This window comes from Canis lupus, chromosome 2, assembly GCF_003254725.2.
Source record: "Canis lupus dingo isolate Sandy chromosome 2, ASM325472v2, whole genome shotgun sequence".
Lineage (NCBI taxonomy): Eukaryota > Metazoa > Chordata > Mammalia > Carnivora > Canidae > Canis > Canis lupus.
In genome coordinates, this window is record NC_064244.1 from 26621482 (window position 1) to 26644468 (window position 22987).

At 58.7% G+C, this 22987-nt stretch overlaps 2 protein-coding genes across 7 annotated transcripts in view; one reads left to right on the forward strand and one right to left on the reverse strand.

The window, feature by feature from the left end:
* The window catches only part of GATA3 (GATA binding protein 3), a 32693-nt gene extending 9956 nt beyond the window's left edge, over window positions 1-22737 (reverse strand). Inside the window, exons 1-4 of one of the 6 annotated variants that reach the window (XM_049101043.1) lie at window positions 13061-13365; window positions 11840-12538; window positions 8887-9423; window positions 3249-3394 (exon numbers count right to left, since the gene is read on the reverse strand). In XM_049101043.1, the coding sequence (XP_048957000.1) occupies window positions 3249-3394; window positions 8887-9423; window positions 11840-12080 (924 nt within the window). In that variant the 5' untranslated portion in view covers window positions 12081-12538; window positions 13061-13365. Of the gene's footprint in view, window positions 1-3248; window positions 3395-8886; window positions 9424-11839; window positions 12539-13060; window positions 13366-14363; window positions 14466-22590 lie in introns of those variants that run through there. The other 5 variants (XM_025445258.3, XM_025445260.3, XM_025445262.3 and 2 more) reach the window with 5 other exon arrangements.
* On the forward strand, window positions 15915-20951 carry LOC118354012 (translation initiation factor IF-2-like). Its single transcript, XM_049097368.1, has 4 exons — window positions 15915-15987; window positions 16378-16778; window positions 19005-19168; window positions 19860-20951. The coding sequence occupies exons 1-4, from the start codon at window positions 15915-15917 to the stop codon at window positions 19906-19908; spliced, it is 687 nt and encodes a 228-aa protein (XP_048953325.1). The 3' UTR covers window positions 19909-20951.
* Window positions 22738-22987: the final 250 nt, after the last annotated feature.

Genomic DNA, 22987 nt, shown 5'->3' on the forward strand with positions numbered 1-22987 from the left:
GAGAGAGATACCGGCTATCTGTGATCTAGAAAATTCTGGCATGTTTATGAAAGAGCCCGAGATAAAACTATAGGGATTGTGCTGTGCTTTTTCTTTTTTCCTTTTTTTTCCATCAATATTTCATCAAGCAAAAAGTTAGGCCAAACACCCAAAGCTGCCAGATATGGGAAAAACCTGGTAGTTATTCCGAATTAAGCAGACTGCTTCTGTTCCCTTCAAACCACTAAACCGTCCCACAGATATGCTTCTCTTTCCTACAAGCTTAAATAGCAGAGCTATGGCTTCTCCCACACACACCCCATGATTATTTTCTGCATTCTGGGAAAAAAAAAAAAAAAAAAAACACCTAGAAGTCAAAACAGCTCTTCTCTGTCATGACTGAGAAAGCTCTAACTTTCTGGCCGTCCCTTCTGGAAACAGTTCACCACAATCCCGGAGGCACCGCCGCCTCTGGCACCGCACGTTTGCGCCCACCTGCCTTCAAGAACCTCACTGAGCTGCATCTGACCTACCTGTCACTCGTATCCTCTAGGGAAGAAACTGCTACATAAAATCAGGCCTTAATGATTCTGACAACGATGTTATCATGTGATCATTTTTCTCTTCCTGTACTTTTTTTCTTTAGAACAGATACTCAGATGCAGTCGATGAATATCTACGCGGGCACCAGATTTCCCAGCTCAGCAACTTCTAATGTGTACTATGAGCCCAGAATGCCAGCGGGTAAAATCCGAGCCCCAAGCGATGAGGTTCCTGGTACAGTCCCTCCCAGTAATATTGACAGTAACATAAATACGTAAAGCGGCCTCAGCATACATCTCCGGTCCCCAGACTTGATGCGAATTTATACAGAACCTCTAAAAGCCACACTGTTTGGTTCTCTAGCAGGAGACAAAGTACATTAATAAAGCAGGCTCTCCTCAGCTAGCCATCAGACATACGGAAACCCTGGCAACACTCGGAAAAAAATATTCTATTTTATGGCTCTTCTCTCCAGTCATTTCTTCTATTTCCTGCATGAGTTTATTCAGTGTTAGATATGCATCTTTCGGAAGAGCTAGCCACATTCTGGGCTGGGTGGTCTTTGGTGAATCTGCAAACGTGCACAGCCAAGAGAGCAAAGTGGGGAGGCGGAGCTGGCCCGAAGGAGCAGGAAATATAGAGGGAAGAAAAAGAAAGTTCTAGGTAACTCAGAAGTCAAACGCGTCTAAGGGCTAAAAAAATATATACACGATATCCTGACTGTGCTCTGAGTCGGTCTCTGGAGCATATGAATTCCATGGAACTAAAAACATAAAACCACTCAGAACGGATGAGTAAGAAAGAAAAGACAGCTTAAAATGTGACAGCCAATGAACACCAGAATTAAAAGCAATTATTACTCAGAGTTCTAGAGATTTCTTATGAAAGGAGAATAAAGACAAACTTATATAAAATGCAAGTAGAGCCCTCTTATGCAACAATCTGCCCAGACAGAAGAAACCCCAAGAAAATGTCAAATGCACTCTTGCTCATCAACCAGCCCATACTCTCAGACTTTATACCCTCTTTGTTCTTATTCTTTTTTACCTTAAAAAAAAAAGTCCAATTATCAGGATGGTACCATGACTTATTTTAAGAATTAAGTTTTTGTTGTTAGTTTTGTTTCTTTCCCTCTCCTTCTTTCCTTTTTCTTTTCTTTCTTTTTCTTTTTCTTTTTTTTTTCTTTTCTTTTCTTTTTTTTTTTTTTTTTTTTTTTTTTTTTTTTTACTAAGGCCAGGTTTTGAATGATTCAGAGCATTCTTTTGTGGTGCGATCATATTCATTCTGTGCTAACACCTCCAGCCATTTTTTTTTCAAACACGTCTTGTTCTGATACGTTCAAACATCTTGATGTTTAGGTTGGGGAAGCTGGGTTGTTGTTTATGAGTTATCTCCAGTGCTCAGATATCCGGCAGCTTTTTCCTAGGAAGTTAGCTTTGCACATGAGAGAAGGGAAAAAAAAAATACCCAAGTGCATGGAGACTGAGTGGGGGGAGGTTGAGAACGGCTGAGAAGGGGGCAAAGATCAGAAGGAATAAAGCCGGGAGAGGGAGAGGATTGCCAAAAAAATTAAAGTCACGTGGGCACTTCCATCCCTAGAAAGTTTTTCCTTCTTCTGAAAAGGATGTGAAAGGTGTTGAGTTGCGCTAAAATCTGATGGAGATGACAAATAATTCTTTAAAAAGAACACAGAGGATTTGTTTCTCCCACACACAACACACACACACTTAGAATTTGATGGATGCTGCTTTATCCATTAATCTGCATGAGGAAACTCACCTCCTCCCCTCTCTACTTGGTGAATGTCATCACCACAAAAAGCATTTTGATCTCTTGACTGTGGTTAGGGTTATCATTTGCCAAGCCTGCTTTTATTTGTCTGCTACATACACTTGCTACTCAATCCGAGCCCGAGGTTCCTAAGACAAGTTCACAAATGAACTTCTCCCGCTAGTTTCCCTTCTAAATAGCTCAGAGTACTCCTGAGGCTTGAGAGAAGTCTAAAGAAAAAAGGAAGGAGGGGATTACAAACCATCACCCTCCCAAGCAGTAGTTCAAAGGGAAAATACGACCAAATGTTACAGGAGACCAAGAGGCAAGGCAGGAATCACACGGTTTCCCCCACACCCCACCCCCCAAAGTCATGAGCTGCAGAAAGCCCTCAACCCTGAGGACCAGGAAAGAAGAAAACCTCAGCCAGATCCAGTGGCTGCTGTCTGTGGGATTCAGCTAATTGGCCCCATCAGTCATACAGCCTGGGCACACGAGACCCCTCCGTGGCACAAAGTGTGCTCACTTCCTCAGGGACCTGCCACTTAGGGACCTGTCCTGGAAGGTGCCCGGCCCGTTCCATCTCCATCCATGGCACAGTGATCACACCCACGAATCTGAACTCGGTTGCCCTGGTCCTAGTCCAGCTCTCCTTCTATTTGCAGATACATCAGAGATTTGCTAACCAAAAAGCCAGCTTAGAAATGGGGCGAGCGACTTAGGAAATGGCAAGGGGGAAAAAAGAGAGAGAAGAGGGAGAAGCAGAGAGAACTTTCTTTGCTGTCTATCTAATTTGAGAAAAGAAAAAAGGCGGGGGGGTGGGGGGGAATGATCCCAAGCAAGCTGACATGATTTTGAGCTGTCCTGCCAATTTCCTGCAGAAAGCTCTCCTTCCTGAGGAGAGGAAATTAAAAACACACAATGGTCAGTGTTGGATCAGTGTTCCTCGAACTCACCAGCCTTCGCTTGGGCTTGATAAGGGGTCGGTTCTGTCCATTCATTTTGTGATAGAGCCCACAGGCGTTGCACAGGTAGTGCCCGGTGCCATCCCGTCGCCACAGCGGGGTTGAGGTGGCCCCGCAGTTCACGCACTCCCTGCCTTCTGGAAACAAGATCACACATAAGTCACTTATGGAAGCAAAACCGACAGCCCGCAGAAGGAGGGAATGAAAGTAACCTTGGGAACTTTTTTCTTCCCCCCTCTCTGCTCCCTCCATTGGGGAACTTCCAGCACCACCGCCACCACCACCGGCACCACCACCACCACCACCACTGCTGCAGCTGCCGCCCCCCACTTCCCTTAAGGTGGCTCCCAGGTGGGAAAGAGTCACCGTCTGGCCCTGTCATGGCTTAACCATTGCCTTAAACGTTCAGCTCCCGCCCCAAGAAGTGGCTCATGAATAACCAGCAGCAGAACTTTGCTCTGGGCCTGCCTGACTCGATGGGGAAGATCCTGCGCAGCCAAGGAGGAAGGCAAATTGCAACTTGAAATAGTTCCCTGAGAAAATCCTAAATCCGGACGGGACCATGACCCGGCAAGACATCCCCCTCGGCCTCCTCCCTCGCAGGAAAACAAAAGGGGCCCCATTATCATCCCGGGGTCTGTCTATAGGGATCGATGGGATCCTGAAGATTAGGACCGGGAGGAAAGGAAAGATGAATCGATGGCTAGATAGATAAACAGATAATAAATAGATGAATAGATTCATCAATTGGCTGATTGATTTTCAGGACCTGAGGCTTTAGATTTTACTTCCAATACAACTGGAGGTGTCCCCGGCTGGCAAATAATAGACAAGACCCGGTGGGGTCCACTCATTCCCCTCCCCACCCCTACCACCTTTTTCCTCTCTTAGAAAAGAACAAGGTTTTCTATGATGTGCCAGCCCCGTGGTGACGACGCAGAAGGCGAAGGAGGACCCCAGCTGGAGCAGGCCAGAAGGTGCTGGAGGGAACCCCCTGGAGATGTTGGCGGGTGAAAAGGAGAAGGAGGGCATGTCTGGAAGGAGCAGCATGAGGAGCAGATCAGGAGAAAAGGCCAATTAAAGGAAGGGGGGGGGCGGCCTCTGGGTCAGCTCATTAACCAAGGCCTTCCTGCAGTTGCTCTTTTTCCAAAAAAACAAACAAACAAAATAAACAAAAAAACCGGCCAGGCCGGTTCACTCCAGGGGCGGGAGAGTGACCCAGACCCATCTCCGGAGGGAAAGCTCCTGGAGAGAATCCCTCAAAATACCATTTTAGGACCACGGTGGGGGGAGTTTGCTCACTGATTTCTTTCCAACTTCTGTGGGAGAACCTGCCCACCTCTGGGGGGGGGCTCACCGTCCTGGTGGGCATGTACCAGCATCTCTGCCAACAGAGCCAGACTGGGAGGGGCTCACCCCCACCCCGCCCCTACTCCCCCACCCACAGGCGACCCTGAGAGAGCCAGGGGCTTCAGTGGAGCTGGTCTCCCAAGAGGAGGAGTCCGGAGACAGTTTCGGTTTCCCTGGGGGGTGCCAGGAGGGAGGTCTGGGAGGGTGGCAGGGGGCAGAGATGAGCCCCTAAGGGTTAATGTGTTTTCTGAGATTCATGGGCTAATTCCAAAGTACCAGGAAGACAGGGCGGGCGGAGGAAGGGAACGGGCAGGCTACCTGGAAATCTGGATGATGCCCTCTGGCTTGGGGGCCCCAGGACCCGTCTGGCCTTGGGAAACCCCTCGACCAAGAATGAAGGACGAGGGGGGGTTCACACCTGTAAGCCTGTTCTTTTCTCTAGGGACAGGTTCTGGGGAAGAAAAAGACTTTCAGAAATGGAGGGCTTTGCCTGACACTGGAGTTCATAATAGTGCTGGGTAGTTTTTGTCTACTTTCCTCTTTAAAAAAAAAAAAAAAGTATGTAAGGAGTTAAGAGAAATGATATATATATTTTTCCCCCCAAATTCCAAAAAGCTGTTCAACCCAGGGTCTACAGAGAGCCTCCCACGAGTCACTGGCATTATTCACAAACCCGAGCCGAGCCAGGAGCACATGTCCAGGTACCCAACAGTATCTAACAGTCTTCAAAAAAGGCTGGGGACTCAGTTACATCCAGGCCCCCTCCACTGGGGGGTCAGAAGCCTGCGGCCTGGGCCCAGAGGAAGAGGCAAGGGCGAGGGGGGGAGGCGGGGGCTGCTGCAGCCCAGCCAGGGGGCGGGCAGGTCCTGCGGCCCCAGTGCCCCAAGCAGGCCCCGGGGCAGCCCCTTCTGGGGGGGCAGCGACACCGGGGCTCCAGGCCCCCTCCCCATCCGCCGAGGCGGGGCCTCTGGGGTCCCTGGTCACCGCGTCCCTCTCCTGCGGGGCTGGCCCCTGCCTCCCCCACTGGCTGCCGCAGCTCCGGTGGGGTGGATCCCCGGCCGGTCCCCACCGAAGCTGGAAGCTGGCGTGGGGCTGGCAGCCTTCCCCCCGGGCACCCGGGGCTGGGGGATCTCCCGGCCCTGACGTGATGAGACTGATTTCCTTTCCTTTGTCAGGCAGCAGGGAGGATGACAGCTTCCTTTTCAGAGGGACCTTCAGAACTCGCCACGCTTGCCTCTCCCGCGAGGCTCTGCACACTAGAGCAATTTTCTATCTTGATTCACTCCGCAAGTTTGCGCGATTGCCTCGTCTGGCTTTTGCTGATTTTTCCCCCCCTTTTCTCATTGTTGCCTCTAGTCTGTGACTTCAGCAAGCCACCCATTTTCCTAACGGAGGCCCTGGCTGCCTCCTGCCCCCTCTCCGCGTCCCCGCTCTCTGCCCGCGGGAGCGGCTCACACAGGCACCTCTGTCTTAGGTGACAGGAGAGCCACCGCGCCGCGGGGCCTCCCGACACCCGACAGCCACGTTCAAGCACCCCCCTGGGCCTCCAGCTGAAATCCTGGGGCCCGGCTGGAAGGGGCAGGGGAGGAGCAGGGCCGGAGGCTGCGGAGGGGAAGGTGGGCCGAGGTGCCCATGTCCCAGGAGGCCGAGGGCAGCCACAGAAGGGCCCTTGGCTAAAAGGCTTTTCTCTTTTGTTTGCAGAGGGACCCGGGCACCGGCAGCCCGGCGGCGGCCTCAGAGAGGCACTAGGTGCCCTAACCACCGCCTCAACCGTTTCTCCAAAACGCGACGACGACAGCCCTCTCTCCTCCTGCCTCCAGCTTCGGCAAGTGCATTTGCACAGAGTTCAAAAAAAAAAAAAAAAAAAAAAAAGGCAGCAACCACTAAACCTCTAAACCCCAGAGAACTCCCTGAAGAACTGTGCCATTTCCACCGTCTCCACCCAGAAGGGTCTAGAAACCCTCCTCCCCACTCCCACACTCCCGAAAGTCCCAGCTCCCTGGCTGCCCAGGTGTGCTGCTTTGGGGTTTCTGATTGTGAGAAAGGAATAAGAAGGAGGAAGTAAAGAGCCAAATGGCAATGTCTGCCCTCCGCTCCCCACCTACCAAAAAATAAAAATAAAGAAATAATAATAAAAAAAATACAATAGATGAGGTCCGTAGGCAGCTTCTGGTTCCGGCGCAGGGGGAGTGCAGCTCCTCTCTCCTCCCTCCCCGCCCCCCGCCCCCAACTGCTCTGGGGCTGAAGGAAAGAGTGAGAGAAAGGGAAAGACCAGCCCAAGGTGTGTGCACCCGGAGGGGAGAGAAACCAGAAAAGTCGTCCTGTCCCCTCCCCCACACTAACCACCACTCCGGCCTCGGCCACCACGATCTTCCCCCCAAAACTCTGCGCTGCCAGAAAAGAGAACTTTAAAATACAAAAACCAAAGAAAAAAAAAAAAGTACAAAAATTCCCATCGCTACCTCAACGTGCATCGGTTTGCTCTCTTGGCAAAGCAGTCCTCCAGGCCTGATCTGGGCCCGGGTCCCCCACCCCCACCCCAGGGGCAGCTGAACCCCATTTCCCTGGGACCCTGCCCCCCAGCCCGGGCCCAGCCCCCGGCCAGGCGGCGCGGCCGTGGCTCTCTCCGCCTGTGCTCCCTTCCCCTCGCTTTCTCTTTGACTCCACCAGCTAGCCTACCTCCCTCTCCCTCTGCCGACTTTCATGTACTGAACACGCAGGTCTGAGTTTCTCTGTCAGCCTAACCGCATCCGGACTCTATTAAAGTTCCTGGCGCGGGATAAACAATGCAACTGTCGCGTGCAGCAGTCTGAAAATAATTGGATTAGCTAAAACATATCAACTAAATAGAGACAGTCCTGCCCAGGCAGTTGGAGTGAATGTCACCCTGGAAAAAAAAAAAAAAAAAAAAAAAAAAAAACCCTGCAAACTGATCTCATGGTCACTGGGCTCCCAGAGCCCTCCCTCGGAAGTTTTTTCAACCCGGGTTTTTTGCAAACCCGGTTTCAAGACGGCTCGGCCCACCCATCCAAGACAAGTGATTTTCACCACTGCTTTGTATGTAGGATCTCTATAGGTAGAGGGCAGAGGTGACACGTTGGAATGAGCCGGGACAGACACCCCCCCCCCCCGCCCCCCGCAAATGGACCCACCCAGGGAGACAGAACAATCTTCGAAAAACCACCTTTTAAAATACAGCTGAATCACAGGGAGAGAATCCCCAGGTCTGTCCACCACTCTGGTTAGGAGGAAGATTGGCGATGACCTGTTTTATTTTGAAAGCCAAGATGTATTCCATGTGGGTTTGGTGTTTGGTTCTAAAGCGTGTGCACCCAGGGAAGAAAGATGCAGCGCGCTTTTAGGCAGGGGGTGCTTTTTTTGAGGGAGGATGAGCAGAGGAAGCGGAGACCCACACCTGGGGAACGTCGTGCAGTCCTCCCTCCCTCCTCTGGCTGCGGCTCGGTCGAGGAATAGGTCCTAAGACGTCCTCCTGCCCCTGCCTGTGCCGTCACCACAGGTGACCGGCCCACTGGACTGCTTGTTTCCATTCCAGTCGCCCCTGGGGGGACAGAGCCTACCTCTCTCCCACAAGTTAGGGCGACGGTCCCCCTCTTCCACGCAAAGAATACATACGCCTGCTGCTTTTGCCAGGGTCCTGCCTGCACCACCACCCACCACCCCCCCAACCCTCCACAAAAACAGACACACGCTTTATTTATCCCTGTCTGTGCACAGCGCTGTCCTGTGTTGCCTGCATGACCCCCTCCGAGCTGAGCCCGGAGGAACAGACGGCCGGCCGCAGAGGCCAGGGGGGTCATAGGAGGGACCTGTGTTTGTTTAGGTTCCAGGAGGTTTCGTTTTAGCATTAAACACTAAAGATTTATTCCCTGGGCTTTCCATTTGGTCTTGGAAACTGGCTAAAGGTTACTGGAAGAACCCAAAGGTCCCGAAGCAGGCAGGACAGGGTATTTGTTTTTGTTTGTCTCTTTCCTTCCCAGCTCACGGTGGTGGTGGTGGTGGGGGGGGTAAATTAGATCCCACTTCCCCTCTGCTCCCAGGACTGCAGTGAGATAGGACACACCTCATTCTTGCCCCCCTCCCCTCCCCACCCCGCTGGAAGAAAGGGAAGAAAGCAAATCTCGCAAGGAAAGGTCTGCAACACCAGCCAGCTCCCTCCTCCCTGCCCCGGATTGAGGAGGAGAGGTGGGAGGAGGCCAGAGGCACCCCCTCCCGGGCCCCCTGCCCCAGGGGGTTGAGGGGGGGCAGAGAAGGTTCCTACCTGTGCTGGATCTCGCCTTGGGCCTCGACTTACACCCGAAGCCGGTCGGGGAGCCCCCCAGCAGGCTGCTGGGCGGGAAGAGTCCGGAGCTGTATTCGGGGACGTAGGGCGGGTACGTGGTGATGGGGTGGTGGGCCGAGGACGCGGCGCCCCCCAGGGTGGTCATGCTGCCCCGCGAGTGCGTGGACTCGAGCTTCATGCTGTCGGGCAGCGGCACCTGGTACTTGATGCACTCCTTCTCGTCCTGCCGGGCCGAGCCGGCCGAGCCCGGGGTGGACAGGGACGGGTCCGGGGAGACGTCCTTCGGCGGGGTGGGCGGGAAGGTGAAGAGGTGCGGGCTGGAGTGGCCCGCGGACAGCGAGGACGACGAGGCCGGGGGGTAGACGGAGAGGGGCCCCGGGGAGCCGTGGTGGATGGACGTCTTGGAGAAGGGGCTGAGGTTCCAGGGCGAAGCGGTGTGGTGGCTGCCCAGAGCTTTGCCACCGTCCAGCCAGGGCAGGGATCCGTGCAGCAGAGGCGGGCGGCACACCTGGCTCCCTGCGCGGGGAGGGGGGCGGGGAGGCAGGAGAGAGAAATGCCCGTGAGAGCAGCTCCCCAGGACCTCGGCCACCCCGGCGGCTCTCCCCCTTGCACCCGGCCGGGAGGCCGGGGCAGCCCTGACACTCGCTGCACCTGGCCGCAGGCCCACGCCTCAGTCCAGGCCGGCCCTCCCCTACCTTGGCCAGCACACCCCGTATACCCCTCCCTCCCACCCCACCGTCCCATGCAATCCAGCAGCATCAAGGGCCTGGGCCCGACACCCAGGAGGTGCCCGCTGGCAGTGGGGAGAGCCCCTGGGCTTATTCGGTTTCCCCAGATAGACTTTCTAAATGGCATCCCCTGAGGTCCCTCTCTGGAACCTGACTTGATTTATTGGTTTCCTTCAATGGCCCAGCGGCCCCCATCCCAGACCTAATCCCAGCCGACCCGATAAGAGTCGGCTGTGAATAATGAGGCCTGATGGGGTGAGCCTGGCCGCACAACTGCTCCACACCAGGAAAATACACGGACCCCAGAGAGAGGCCCAGCTCCCGAGGCCCAGCGCCAGGAAGGAGGGTGGCTTGCAAGGGAAGAGAGGGAGCATTTGGGGGTTACCTTCAAGTAACCCTGCCTGGGCGCTCGCTCATAACTGGCAAGGCCTGAAATGGGATTTGCAAGGGCATTTTAACCGCCCAAACTGTTGGAGGAACTTTCCAAGGCAGGACCCTGCCTCTCTGACCCTCCCAGATCCTAGAGAAGAAAAACAGAGTAAACCCCATCTTGCCCTCAAAGTTGTGATTCCACCGGTGCCAAGCATGGGTTTTCACCTGAGCCCCTGCGACACAAAAGTCCTGTGTCTGTACAGATCTCCCTTATTCACGGAGCCTATTTAAAATTCCTGCATGCGAAATTCACAGTTTTAGGACTGGCCATCCCTCCGGCAAGTCCATACACCCTGAGAGGGGCAAATGCAAACTGCGGGCGCAAATCCACACACTTATTGATCTTTTTAATCCACTACCTGCCTCAGCATTTGACATTCTATTTAACCATTAAGAACAATACTGAAACTAAAATCTTGAGAGAGGAAGGGGAGGGGAGGGGGAAGGAGAGTTCTCTGAACGCCAAGGGTCAAGATTCATGTTATGCAGGAAGTAGTATAGTAAATAATATTAAGTCTGCATCTACCACATTTCCACTTAACTGCTGATCTGCACAGAACGAGGGCAAAGAGCGCCCCATCCGCAGAAACGATTGTTTAAAACCTGGTGACAGCAGGGCGGACGACGCCTGCTGCCGGAGGGGCTCTGTCATTGGCGCCGAGTCAGGCTCCGAGTCGGGGGACCAGGGAAGACCTCGGTCGCCCGGACTAAGAGCAACTCACGTTTTCTCCGCCTGGAAGGGTGCCTCTATTTCTCCTTTAGGAACCCACTCCCGCTGCAAAGCTTAGAGCTTTTATCCACACACACACACACCTCCCAACCCTCTATCTACGCAGGGCTGGATTTCTTAATGTTTCGGAGCCCGGCTAAACTTTTCAAGGTGAAAGAGAAAGAAAAAAAAAAAAAAAGGAAAGGAAAGGAAAAGAGAAGACAGCTGAAATCGCCCCCATGTAAAATGAAACCCTGGTGGATCCTAAATCTTCTTGGGGAGCCTACTGGGGCTGTTGTAGGCCGGAGGACAGAGTAAGGCAAGAGTTGCCGGGAGCAGGCAATGAGGCAACCTAAAAGCAAAGACGCAGGAAAATTCTGTGCAGCCGGGAATCCAGTTAGCTTCAAACGTGTCCAATTTAAGGCAGCAGCCCCTCCACCAAACCCTGTCAAGTACCAGAATTCAAAATTCCAGCCCTCAGAGCCGAGGGGCCAGCAGACCTGCCTAGGAACCGAATGCACTAGCTCTGGGGGAAAGGTCAAAACACAAGGCATGTGAATCAAAAATTTTTTCTGGCCTTTCCGAAAAATGTGCCGGGGGGGAAAAAAGAAACTGAGGCACGCCGGCAGAGACCCCCTCCTCCCCCACCCCCGCCCCGCCTGGTGCGCCCCCAGAAGCAACTACAGGATCCCTGGGGGAGCGGAGCCCTTTGAGGGGACCAGGTCGGGGGCGGGTCTGGCCGGCGCGGGGCCCGGGACCCCCCGGAGCTGCGGCCGCACCTGGAGCGGGGGCTGCCGCGGGGCGCCCGCCAGGTGAGCGCCAGGCCCGGGCGCCCCGGCCGCGGGGGGACGCCTGCTGCGACTTTTTTTAAAAAACACACTCTCGCGGCGACCGAGACTGCTTCCTTGCCCATTTCCGGGCCCCAATCTTTTTAGGTTGTAGCAGGAACGGCGCTCGGGGGCTTTCGCTGGGTCTCCCCAGCCGCCCCGGTCGGTCCCCGAGCTCCCCCTGCTCCCGCCTCCCGGGGGCGCGGCGGGGGTCCCCGCACCCGGGGCGCACTCACCGTGGTGGGTCGGAGGGTACCTCTGCACCGTGGCCCTCACCGAGTTCCCATAGTACGAAGGGACGTGGTTGCCTTGACCGTCGATGTTAAAAAGTACATCCACCTCCTCGGGCAGCGGGTACTGCGCCGGGTCCATGTAGGAGTGGCCGAGGCCCGGGTGGTGCGTGTCCGGGTGCTGCCCGTTGAGGACCGCGGGGTGGTGGTGGCTCACCCAGCGCGGCTGGTCCGCCGTCACCTCCATGGCCCCGGCTGCGCTCGCGCCTCTCGCCCGGCCCGGAACCCGCGCGCGGAGAGGGAGGGCGGCGGTCGGGCTGGGGCGGGGCGGGGAGGGGTCGGGGGGCTCCGAGGCCCTGCAGGTGCTCCTGCCGTCGGAGGGGCGGGGGGGGGGGTGTCGAGTGATCTGTTTGCAGTGGGGCAAAGGGAGAGCTGGGGAGGAAAGGTGAGCGAAGGAGATTTAAAAATATATATTTGAGCAGTAGTTTGGCAAAGAGGAGAAGAGGAAGGAGAAGCAAATTCCCCCCACTCCAAAAAAAAAAAAATATATATATATATATATAGGCACGGGAAGATAAAGGGGAGGGGGCACCAAATTCTAAAAGAGGGGAGGGCGAGCGAAGGTGGCTGGAATTTTTGCAGAGGAGGCTCTTCTGCACCGGGGCTGGCTCAGCGGCTCCGAGGCTGAGGCTCTCCGCGGGTCACCTGCGAAGGAGAGAAGGGGGAGACCTGGATGAGCTCCTAAGTACTCGAGCACCTGAGTTTATCAAGTGGCACCACCTCCCCGCGAGCCGCCCGGCCCCGCGCCCGCGCACCCAGGACACGCGCACACACGCGCGCTCGCGCACGCCTCCTCCCGAGCGAGGCCAACCGGGACGCGGCCGCCCGGGGACCAGGGCCCTGCACCCACTGCGCGGTGGCACCGGCCCGACAGCTCCCTCCCTCGCCCCCCGCCGCCGCCACCTCCACCACCTCCACCACCACCAGCATCCCACCTCCCTCCCCCACCCCCCCTCCGCGGGGACAGCGATCCCCGGACCTTCCTTCCAGGCCTCGAGAAACTCTCCCAAGGAGGACGGCAGGGTTTAAAGTGTGTTAAAGTCCTCCCACATGGGGCGAGGAGGGGAAAAAAATAAAAAATTTAAAAAAAGAAAGAAAAAGAAAAAAAAAAGAAGAAAGAAGGAAAAAAAATCAAACTTAAAAAAAAAAAAAGTTGCTAGTACCAACCTGGGTAGCGAGCAGTGAGGAGGAGGAGGAGGAGGAGGAGGAGGAGGAGGAGGAGGAGGAGGAGGAGGCGTGTGACCTGGGAGACCAGAAACTGCTCGGTCAGGTTGCGTGGCTCGCTCTGTCGCGCGCGCTCTCCGTCTCTCTCTCTTTTCCTCTCTCTCTCAGTCTCTTTCTCCCTCTCTCAGTATTTTTTTTTTTTTTTTTTTTACAGGGAATGCATTCTTTCTGAAAGTATCAAGACGGCGCCAGGCAGCTCAGTGTTCGCAGACAGCTGTGGCGCGACAGAACTTAAGGAGGTTCTAGTGTCATCCGCGCCGAGGGGGAGGAGCCTGGCGCTGGCGAGGAGGGGACAGTTTCACCAGCACAAGGAAACTGCAACCCAAACCCGCTGCAGGACCTCACCGCCCCCCCCGCCGCCCCCCTGCCTTGCACCCCTCCGCCCCAGCTCCCGCCCCTGCACTGACCGGAAGGGGGGCGCCGCGGAGGGCGGCCCGGGGGCGCAGGGGCGGCGGCCCGGGTGGGCCAGGCCCGCGGGGTTTGGGGCGGAGGGGGCGGGCTGGAGGGAATTTGCGCTCTGGCCCTTTAACTGTGGCTCCCGCTCCTGCCAATTCATTCCGGCTCGGTGGATTATTCCGTGCCGGGGAAGCCGGCCTGCCCCATTCATAAAGTACATTTCTACAGGCCGCCTTTCTTTTTCAGACTTTTTTTTTTTTTTTCTCTTAATGACCAAACTTGGTTTTAAATTCAATGCAGGGTTTTGGGGAGGTGATTGCTTTTTTTTGTTTGTTTCTTTTTTCTTTTTCTTTTCTTTTTTTTTTTTTTTTTTTGGAGCTCTGTGCATGTACCACGGATCAGAAAGTATTATTATTATTTTTTTAATGCCGAAGTCCTTTGAGGTTTGCCTCTGGAGAGAATTGCCTAAGAGGCTTGAGGAGTGGGGCAAGAGGAGTAACCCTTACTGGGATGTCCCGGTGACCCTGGTGGTCGTTGTCAACGTTTCCCCCCCAGCCTTTTGTGCTCGCGAGCCCCACGCAAGGAGGTCCCCGCTGTTGCAGCTGTCCCGTCTAGACCTGATATTTGGGGTCGGTGCGTGCTTCTCACTTGAGTGGCAGGAGTGATGGGAGAAAATGAAAGGGAGAGGGAGACAGAGAGAGAGGGAGACGCTAAGGAGCCCCCTAAGAGCGGCGGGAGTGGTTGCAAAGAAAGAACTCCAGTCTGTTTTCCAGTGGCCTAACTTGTCCCTCCTCCCCGCCCAGCGCCCCGGGGTCTTGCCCCAGCCGAGGGACCGGCCCCTTCCACCTACCCCCGTCCCGGCCGGCGGGCAGGACTGCGGCGACCTTCCCCGGCCTCGCGCTGCGCGGCCCCGCAGCCCCGGGCGGAGGGGGTGCGGCTCCAGAAGCCCCGGTGGGGGGCGGGGCCTCGAGGGGGCGGGGCCGCGCGGGGCCCAATCAGCGGGCGAGGCTCCGGCCGGGCCGGGATTGGCCGGCCCCGCGGGCTCCAACCTCCCCGGCCTCGCCTGGTCCTTTGAGCCACTGCATCCCCTAGCGGCGCCCCGGCTTCTGCAGCCGCCCGTCCCGAAAACGCGGTCGGGGCGAGCAGGGGTCAGGCGGGGAGGGGAAGACTCAGGTTCCACCTCCTGCTCACCCCAGGGCCCTGTGTGCGAGGAGAGTGTGGGTGCCCCCCCCCCCGCAGGCTTCCCCACGGACGGCACTAAGAGCTGAATTTGGGGTCTCATCTGAATGAAAGCCATTATTCCCTCTTTGCTCCTCTACAAATTACCAAAAAAATTCGAAATAGAAGAGACCGTCCCTAAAAGTAAGTTCTGGAGGATTCGTTCCATCAGGTCAAGGAAAATCATCAATATTCAGCCTTCGGCTGGTGTGTGTGTTGGGGTAGGGGCGAGCGAGAGATGCCTCGTTTTTATGCACAATCCGTGTTTAGAAAGATTAGTGACATTTATTTGAGTGGTGGAAACGCGGGTCCTGCCCATCTTGGGTTTGGAGGCTCCGTCTTCTTAACTCTGATGTTTGTTAAAAAATCAGGGTTGAGTTTCAAGATACGGGACGGAAGAAGATTCCTAAATGGAACACACAGCGCCCCGCCCGCGACGGGTTTCTCCGGAGCCCATTTAGTTCCCGTTTATTAGGGCGGCCCAGTAAAGCAGCATCGATTTTCCCCTCACTCTGACCACTTCCCTCTAGAGCCAGCCAAGCTGCCAGCCTCTACTGCTCGCGGTGCTCTCCGAACCTTTTAATTATTTAGTTTCTGTCTAACATTCACCGGAAACCGCTTCATAAACAAGGGCAGGCCAGCGCGCACACATTTTTGCTCAAACTCCCCGAGATTAAGATTAAGGATGGGAGCAGACAGGGAGAAAAAAAAAATTTTAATTAAAAAAATAAAATAAAATAAACATGAAAAGCGCTTCTCGGCGCATCAATCAGCCCCGGGTCGAGGCGATGCCAGACCGGACCCCGGTTCAAAGTCCACGCGGGGAGTCCCAAAGGTGGCCTTTTGGGGCGAGACCTGGGAGCCAGGGGAAAAAAAGAGAAAAAAAGGGAGCCATCCCGGGGGAGGGGGGAGGAGGGGGAGGGCTGCTGACGCCAGGACTCGAAAATGTGAACTTGTGAGCTTAGCACAATTTTAAAAGACAAAGGGAAAATATTTGGGAGAAGGAGGCCTTCCGGCGCGGCGCCTCTCCGGGAACGCGCAGAACTTGGGGGGCGGGCGTCGTCCGGTTTAATTCAAAGCGCCGGGTCGGGCCGCCCCGCGGAGGAGAGGCCGCCCGCCCCCACCCCGGCCCCCACCCCCGCCCCCGCCCCCACCTCCTCCCCACACCTTGGAAAAATAAAAGATGTCGAAGGCCCTAGGTCTGGGTGGTTTGCAGCGGGCCGAGAGGCGTGGGGGGCTGCGGCGGGATGCCCGGTGTAATGGAGCCAGCCTGTAGGGGGTATTTAACATTTAATTCCCAGCCGGTCCGCCCCTGTTCCCGGACTGACAGTGGGTAATTGGGAAAGAGGACGTTGCTCTTTTGATGGCCCGCGCCGGCCAGTCTCGCCGACGCCACACTGGGTTTGACGTCACGGGCCCAGCCCCAGAGCCGGGAGCGCAGGGAAGGGGGGTGGGCAGGGAAGAGGAGGGGAGGGGGATGCCCGGGGGGAGGGCCGAGGTCGGCCCCGGGAGCCGCCGGCCAGCAGCGGGGGGCGGGGAGCGAGGCCGGGGCGCGGCTGCAGCGCGTGGCCCGAGGCGCAGAGCCGGGCTGCGGGGGTCTGAGCCAGGCCCGGCGCCGGCCTGACCCGCCTCGCCGGCACGGGCAGGCCGGGCTTCCTCCTCCCGGCGCGGGCGGGGGAGCGGAGGGGGCTCGAGGCCCGGGGGCGGGGGCGGGGGCGGGGGGGGAGGTGGTCCAGGCTCCCCCGCCGCGGGAACCCGCGAGGCCGGCATCCTGGCCTCCTGCAGAGGCGCCTCTGCGCCCTCCCGCAGGCCTGCCGGCCCCTCCGCACCCAGGCACCCAGGCACCCAGGCACCCCGGCCCTGGCCCGGGCTAGCGAGCCCCCCTCCACCCCGCCCTCGCCGCCCCCTCCTCCTCCCCGGGAGCAGCCGGCCGAGCGCCGGTGGAGGAAGCGAGGAGACCCAGGAGGAGGATGCCGCCGCCGCCGCCGCCGCCGCCGCCGCCGCAGGGCCCCGGGCTCCTGCAGGGCGCGAGGCCTCCCTCACCAGGGTAAGGGGCGGTCGGCGAGCGGCCTGCAGGCCTGGGGCCCTGGGGGCAAGCATCCCCGAGCCGGGCGAGCGACGGCCGGACACCCCCCCCCCCACCCCCCAGGAGCGCGGGGCGGCGGGGGCCAGGTCGGCCCGTCTCCATCGCCAGGCCTCGAGGCGGCTGCTTTAGGCGTCAAGTTGAGTGGGGTGTGTGTGCCCTCTTGGGGAAAGGGTAAGAAATGGAGCCTGGCTTGCTGTCCCCGGTGGCGGCGAGCTGGGGCCCCCACACACACACACCCCCAAGCACATGCCCGCGTACAGGTCCCTCCCACCCGCCCTCCCGGGACGGCAGGGGCTCCGTGCCTGGAACTGGGCCACCCCGTCCCCGCCCGGGAACCCGAGCCCGCGGCGGCGCCCCGGGCAGGCGCGTGCCCCCAGCTCACCCCTGCGGCCGCGGGACCCAGAGAGCCGAGGCCCACGCGGGCCGGCGGCCCCCACCCGAGCCTGGCGCCCCGCGCATCCAGGCGAGCTCCGCGGGGCCGAGGTGCCCGCGCGCTGCCCGCGGCCGGGACCCGGGAGCCCAGCCTCGGGGGCCCCGCGCACGGGGAGCGGGCGTGCCGCGGGCCGCCCGGGGCGGTCGTTGGAGCGTGTTTGCTTAAGGAACTTTGCCAGCGGAGCGCGCGCGAAAATAGTCGGATTTCCCAGCGAGGCAGCAAATATTTGCAGGCGGGAGCAAGAAGCGGAGCCGGGCCGCGACGCCGCGTCCCTCCCCCCGGAGCCGCGGCGCCGGCCTGGGCGGACCCGGCCGCGATGCTCGAGACAGACGCGAAGCCGGGGACCTGCGGGGCTGGGGGCAGGGAGGGCGCGGGGCTGCGGCGGGGCCAGCAACCGGAGCGCGGCCGCGAGGCCCGGGCGAGCCGGGGCTGGGGCGGGAGCGGCCCTTCCCGGGGCAGCTCGGTCAATCTTCCCTGCCTGCGACCGGTCGACAAAAACGGTGTGAGGCGGCCGCGCTCGCTGCACGTCTGGGGAGGAAGCGGGAGCCCGAGGGGGGCCGAGGCCGCGCCCTGCACCCGCCCGGCCCGCGGCCCCGCGCTCTGCAAGCCTCGGGCTGGCGGCCGGCTCGCGCCCCGAGCCCAGCGCTGCCCGGCGGGGCCTTTAATGGGGTGTCTCCCTTTTAATAGTGGCCATTGTCGGAGCAATTAGCGAGAGACAATAACCGCCAAGAGGCTTTTAATTCGATTCCTTGCGCTGGCAGCGCGCGGCACCGGGGCGCTCCGCACGGCGGGAGGCCGGCGGGGAGGATCCGGCCCGGTGCGGGCCCCTGCCCCGGGGGTGCGGCCCCAGGGGCGGGAGTTCGGGCGGGGGCCAGCTGCAAGCGGGGGAGGGCGCCCTGGTCCTGCTCCCGGGACCGCGAAACCAGCCCTGGGCCTCGCCGGCCCTGCAGGCAGCGCGCGTCCCGGTCCCCGGTGCCTGCTAGAGGGAGAGAAGCGGACGGGGCGCGGCCGTGGAAGACAGGCCTCCTTCCTCCGGGGCCCGAGGGCCCCCGCCTCCATCACCCAATTCCCTTCCCAATCGGGAAGGGAGAAGAAGCCCCTTCTGGCGCGCACACACCTCCCCCCTCCGCGGCCTCGGCCCTCGGATTAGGTTACCGCGGCCAGGCGAGGGTTTTGACTGGTTACAGAAGAGCGCAGGTAAAGCTGTATAAACAGCTCGCAGGCTGCAGGGCTGGAGGGTTACGCCGGGGACACGGCCCCAGGCGCCACCGCCGGGCGAGCGCCGCACCCGGGAGGGGGGAGCCCGCTGGCACGCAGCGCGTCCCCATCTCTGCAGCCCGCACCCGAGCCCCCGCTCTCTTTCCCGCATGAACTGAAAACGCAGGGAATGGGGAGGAAAGCAGAGGTGATGAGAAAGCAGCGAGGCGGTGGGCAGGGCCCCGGCTGTTCTTTGCAAATGAAAGGCGGCGAGCAGGGGACTTGGGGGATGAAGAGAGAAGGGGGGGACCCCAAACTCACTGAGTGCAGATGCTGGAGGTGGAAACGTCCGAGGGGGGAGCCCCACGGGTACTCAAGCGAAAAGAGTTCCGCGCGCGCAGCTCGGCTCCCGGTTCCCACGCCCACCCGCCTCAGGCCTAGGGTCTACCTGCCACCTGCCCTGGGAAATGAGCCATCGCTTTGGAGGGGGTAGATGGTTTGATTCACCTTTTTTTTTTTTTTTGCTTATTCATCTATCATCGTTTAAAACTCGGAAGGAAACCCGCCCAGGCCAGGAGGAGCAGCGAGAGATGGGGAGAGTCATAGAGAGAGGAGATGCGCTCACAGATTACCCCCTCCTGCTCTGCTCCCGACCGCTAGGTTGGGCCCTGCAGCTTGGGGGATCCTGGCCCTCACTCTGCCGCTACCCTCTTCTCCTCCGGTGAGAAAAAAAAAAAAAAAAAAGATTGTATCGAGATAAAAAAAAAATTAGGTAGGGGCGCAGCGGAAAGGGGGAGAGAGAGAGGGAGAAGACAGGGGATTTCTGTTTTCGAGGGTAACAGTGCACAGGTTGGTGGCATTTGGGGGGAGCCCCAGTGTTGGGCAGGAGAGAAAGATTCCCCTGGAGGACCATTCGGAAGGAAAGCCAGTCACCCTGCAGGAAGGTCGCACCTCCCCTGCAGTCCTTCCTTCCTGGCCTTGGAGGTCTAGGGGGACAGTGGGAGCCCCATGAGAGGAAGAAGGGACTGGGGACAGAGGGGCTCCAGCGGGTCGGGTCGTCCCTCCCGGGCCACAGGCCGTTGATTCAGCTCCCAGCAGTACCACCGGCCCTCAGGTAGAGGCTGGCCGAGTGTAGACTCAGGCTCTCCTCCTGGGGGGTTCTCAGGCCACCCGCTGAAACATTCGGGATTCCCGGGGAAGTTGTCAGCAGTGTGGGATTCACCCACGGGAACTCCAGGGCCCTGTATTTTTCTGGCAAGAAGGGATGCACTTGGGCCACCTGCTGCACCCCCCTTGCTCCCCGGGTGCTCCCCGATCGACCCGGCCACCTCACTGCCCCTGGCCGGCCCCAGCTCCCAGCCTCAAGCGCTCACCTTACCCGACTCTCTGGCCACGAAAATTTGTCATTACAGGAGGAGGGCTTTATCCCGGAGCTATTGTGTTTGTACCTCTCTGGATTAGCCGGGACCCTGGGGTGTGTTTGTTCCCGGACCTTCGACAGCGCGCTTCAAGGGAAAGGAGAGCTCACAACACGGAGAGGAGCGAGGGAAGATCATTTCCTCCAAATCGGCAGACAAGAGGCGAGCTTCCAAAAGCACCAAGTGTTCTCTGTTCCTCCCCACCCGCTGGACACCCCCCCACCGGGGAAAGTGTGCGAGCGCCCGGGGCCCAGAGCGGGCAAGAGGCCTCCCCGCGTGCCTGCGCCCCGCCGGCCCTCACCCCGCCGGCCCTCGCTCCCCGGCCGGGCCCACCGTGCCGCCCCGGCTCACGCTCGCTTCTCCGCCGTCTGCCACCTCGTGGACCTCAAGCAATTTGTTACATAAAACAAAACAGCCACCACACACATGTGCCTGCAGCCCCGCAGCGACGGACACCCAGGGAGGCCTCGTCCCCTTCTCCTCCTCCCGCCACCACCGCCAGGCCAGTCTGCCCAGCGACCAGGAGCGAAGCGGGGTTGGCACTTGCAACCCCTTCCCCTTCCCCGATCGCCTCGCCGCGCTGGTTAAAAAAACCTCCCTCCGGTTACCCCCACCATGAAGGAAGGGGTGATCGGAAATACTCGGTTCATGCACAAAGACGTACCACAAAACGAATGCACATTTCTGTGTGAAAAGGCTCAGAGGCGGAGGAGACAACGTCTTAGTGGAGCCCAGAAGTGATGGGAATGAGCGGGCGCTAGAGAACACTGGGCTTTGGGGCTCTGGCCCCACACACCTCACCAGGACTCCTAATTCCCCGCCACCTCCGGCGGGTCCCCGGACACAAATCGCCTTAAATTCCAAAAGAGGGGTTCTCAGCCACCCGCCTCCCACATACCTGCCCCTTCCTGAGGCTCTCTCTCTGTGTGGCCCTGAGCTGCTGGGCGGCCCAACAGGAAGCTCCACCAATGAGTGCCCAGGGGCGCCCACTCCCATCCACTCACTGCACCCCCGACTTACCCCCACCTCATATATCAGCTGCGAAAAGGCAGGGTGGAAAGAGCAATAAAAGGCAAATGCAGCTTCCCCTGTCTCTGGGCTTTTGGCAGGATGGACTAACCAGTGTCCGAGTACCCCGCCTCCTCCACCCCATCCCCGGTGGGGTGGGGGTGGGGTGCTGGCAGAGACAGCTCCTATAGTACGGAGGGTGGGCCTGGGGAGATGATGTACCAGGCGCCACTCACCCGCATCCTCTGAATGCAGCTGGGCTCTCAAACCAGGAGCCTTAGGCCTGCCAGGGCTGCCGGCTGGAAGCTGGAGGCTGGCCCTCCTCCTCGGTCCCCCAAGGGAGTCGGTAATGGGAGCCCAGGGGAGCTGACACCCACCTGGGGCTTGGTCCCGCTGACCTGGTCGCCACACCCCGTCCCCATCCGAACGAGCAGCCAACTATTCTCTTCTCCCAAATCACACACATGTTTAAAAGGGTTAATGGTAAGCTCCCTCCTCGCTGGGCCCTGCAAGCATCTCGCATCCAGGCACCTGGATTGCCTTGAGGGGCCTGACCGGGTCTCCTTGCCTCGGAAGGCAGTGGGGGGGGGGGGGGGACCACCAGCGTCCCTTCCCCCTGCCCGCGCCCCCCAACACGCACACCTTTTCTGCCACAACCGCGAAGGGTGGAGGGCTGCCAATGCTACTTTATTAGTTGCCACTTTCAAGTTCATAAGCTCCTGTCCATTGCCCCAGTGTCCTAGTGAACGCAGGCAAGAAGGGAAGGAGAAAATAGCCAAGAAACAGGGGAAGGAAACCCGAGGGAGGATCCGGGGGTGGGGATCGACTCCCTTCCATCCACGGCCCCGGGACAGAATCGCCCAGGGCCGGTTCCTCGGGCGCCGGCGGGGGGTCTCCGGGAAGAAGAAGAGGTGGACCAGAGCCCCTCTCCTGTCCGGATTCACTCAACTTCCGATGCCTTTTCACGATTCCTCCGTCGGGAACTGCCTCCGACTGAGGGACTGCTGGGAGGTCTGTTGGTCCGATGTCCCAGGAGAAAGTAGAGTCCTCGCCCCTGCTGCCCATCCTGCTCCCCCACGACCCTGGGCACCCTCTCTTACAGGTCGTGGTTTTCTCGCTCAACTCAGGGTGCTCCTGGAAGCAGGGGTGCCTCGGGGCCACTAGCTCTCCAGGGATGCCAGATGCCCTCACATCTGGACTCCCAACTTTTATCTCACAGCGCACAGCTGTTTCCCTAATTATATGCAGAGACAATGAGCCCAAGCTCACACTCGTAAGCAGAGGAAAATAAACACGCAATTGACACTCCCATCCCGCGGCCACCTTTGGGAGAAGGCTGAGCTGCTTCTCCTCGGCGGGCTCTCTCCCCGGGTCCCCGGCCCTCCCTGCACTGGAAGACGTGTGTCCAGCCCTCCCCCGGCATTCCGACCGTCTCTCACACTTCTGTCTAGTTTGTCTCCACATGCCTCACTCCGTAGCTCGCTCTCCACCAAGGGCGTACACACATGCACCCACCATGCTCGCCCAAGGTCACTGCAGAAAGCCAAAGACTGCCCGTGCCCGCGGAAGAAAAAAAAAAGTAATAATAAAGCCTGGGGTCTAGTTCATTTTCTTCCAGGGGCAGCTGTCCCCTTGGCGTCTAGACCGCCCCTTAATTCTCTCCACGTGGAGCCGGGAAAGCGAGGGCAGAGTTAGAGAGAAAACGATAGTCACTGACCTGGGTATTTTGCTCCCGCGGGCCAGCTGTGTTTTATTTTATTTTATTATTATTATTATTTTCCTGACTTGCCAGAGATCCGAAGGCAGAAATGACAGGCAGCCTTGGCCACTCCGGTCGCCGCTGCGGTCCTAACCGCCCCAGCTGCTTACGGCATCTCACGCGGGCTTCCAGCGAGCAGTAAAACCTGGGTGATGTGCATCCTTCCTAGGAGCCCCCTCCCTCCGCCTCCTCTGCTCACTGTAGAGAGCGGAGCTCTTCCGGGTTGCGCAGGGGGAGAGGGAGGGAGGAAAGAAGACTGAGCGGGGAATGGATTTCACCCCCTTGTGCAAACACGCAAACCACACATCTGGGGTGTGTGAGGCCAGAGGAGCTGGGCCGGTGGGGCGGGGGGAGA

What these genes read in the sequence shown, in the direction of transcription:
- LOC118354012 (XM_049097368.1), top strand. Translation starts at nt 15,915, where the DNA reads ATGTCGAAGGCCCTAGGTCTGGGTGGTTTGCAGCGGGCCGAGAGGCGT. An exon ending in GCGAGGCCTCCCTCACCAGG is followed by an intron (nt 16,779 to 19,004) that starts GTAAGGGGCGGT and finishes AAAACTCGGAAG; the next exon opens with GAAACCCGCCCAGGCCAGGA. An exon ending in CGCTACCCTCTTCTCCTCCG is followed by an intron (nt 19,169 to 19,859) that starts GTGAGAAAAAAA and finishes TTGTCATTACAG; the next exon opens with GAGGAGGGCTTTATCCCGGA.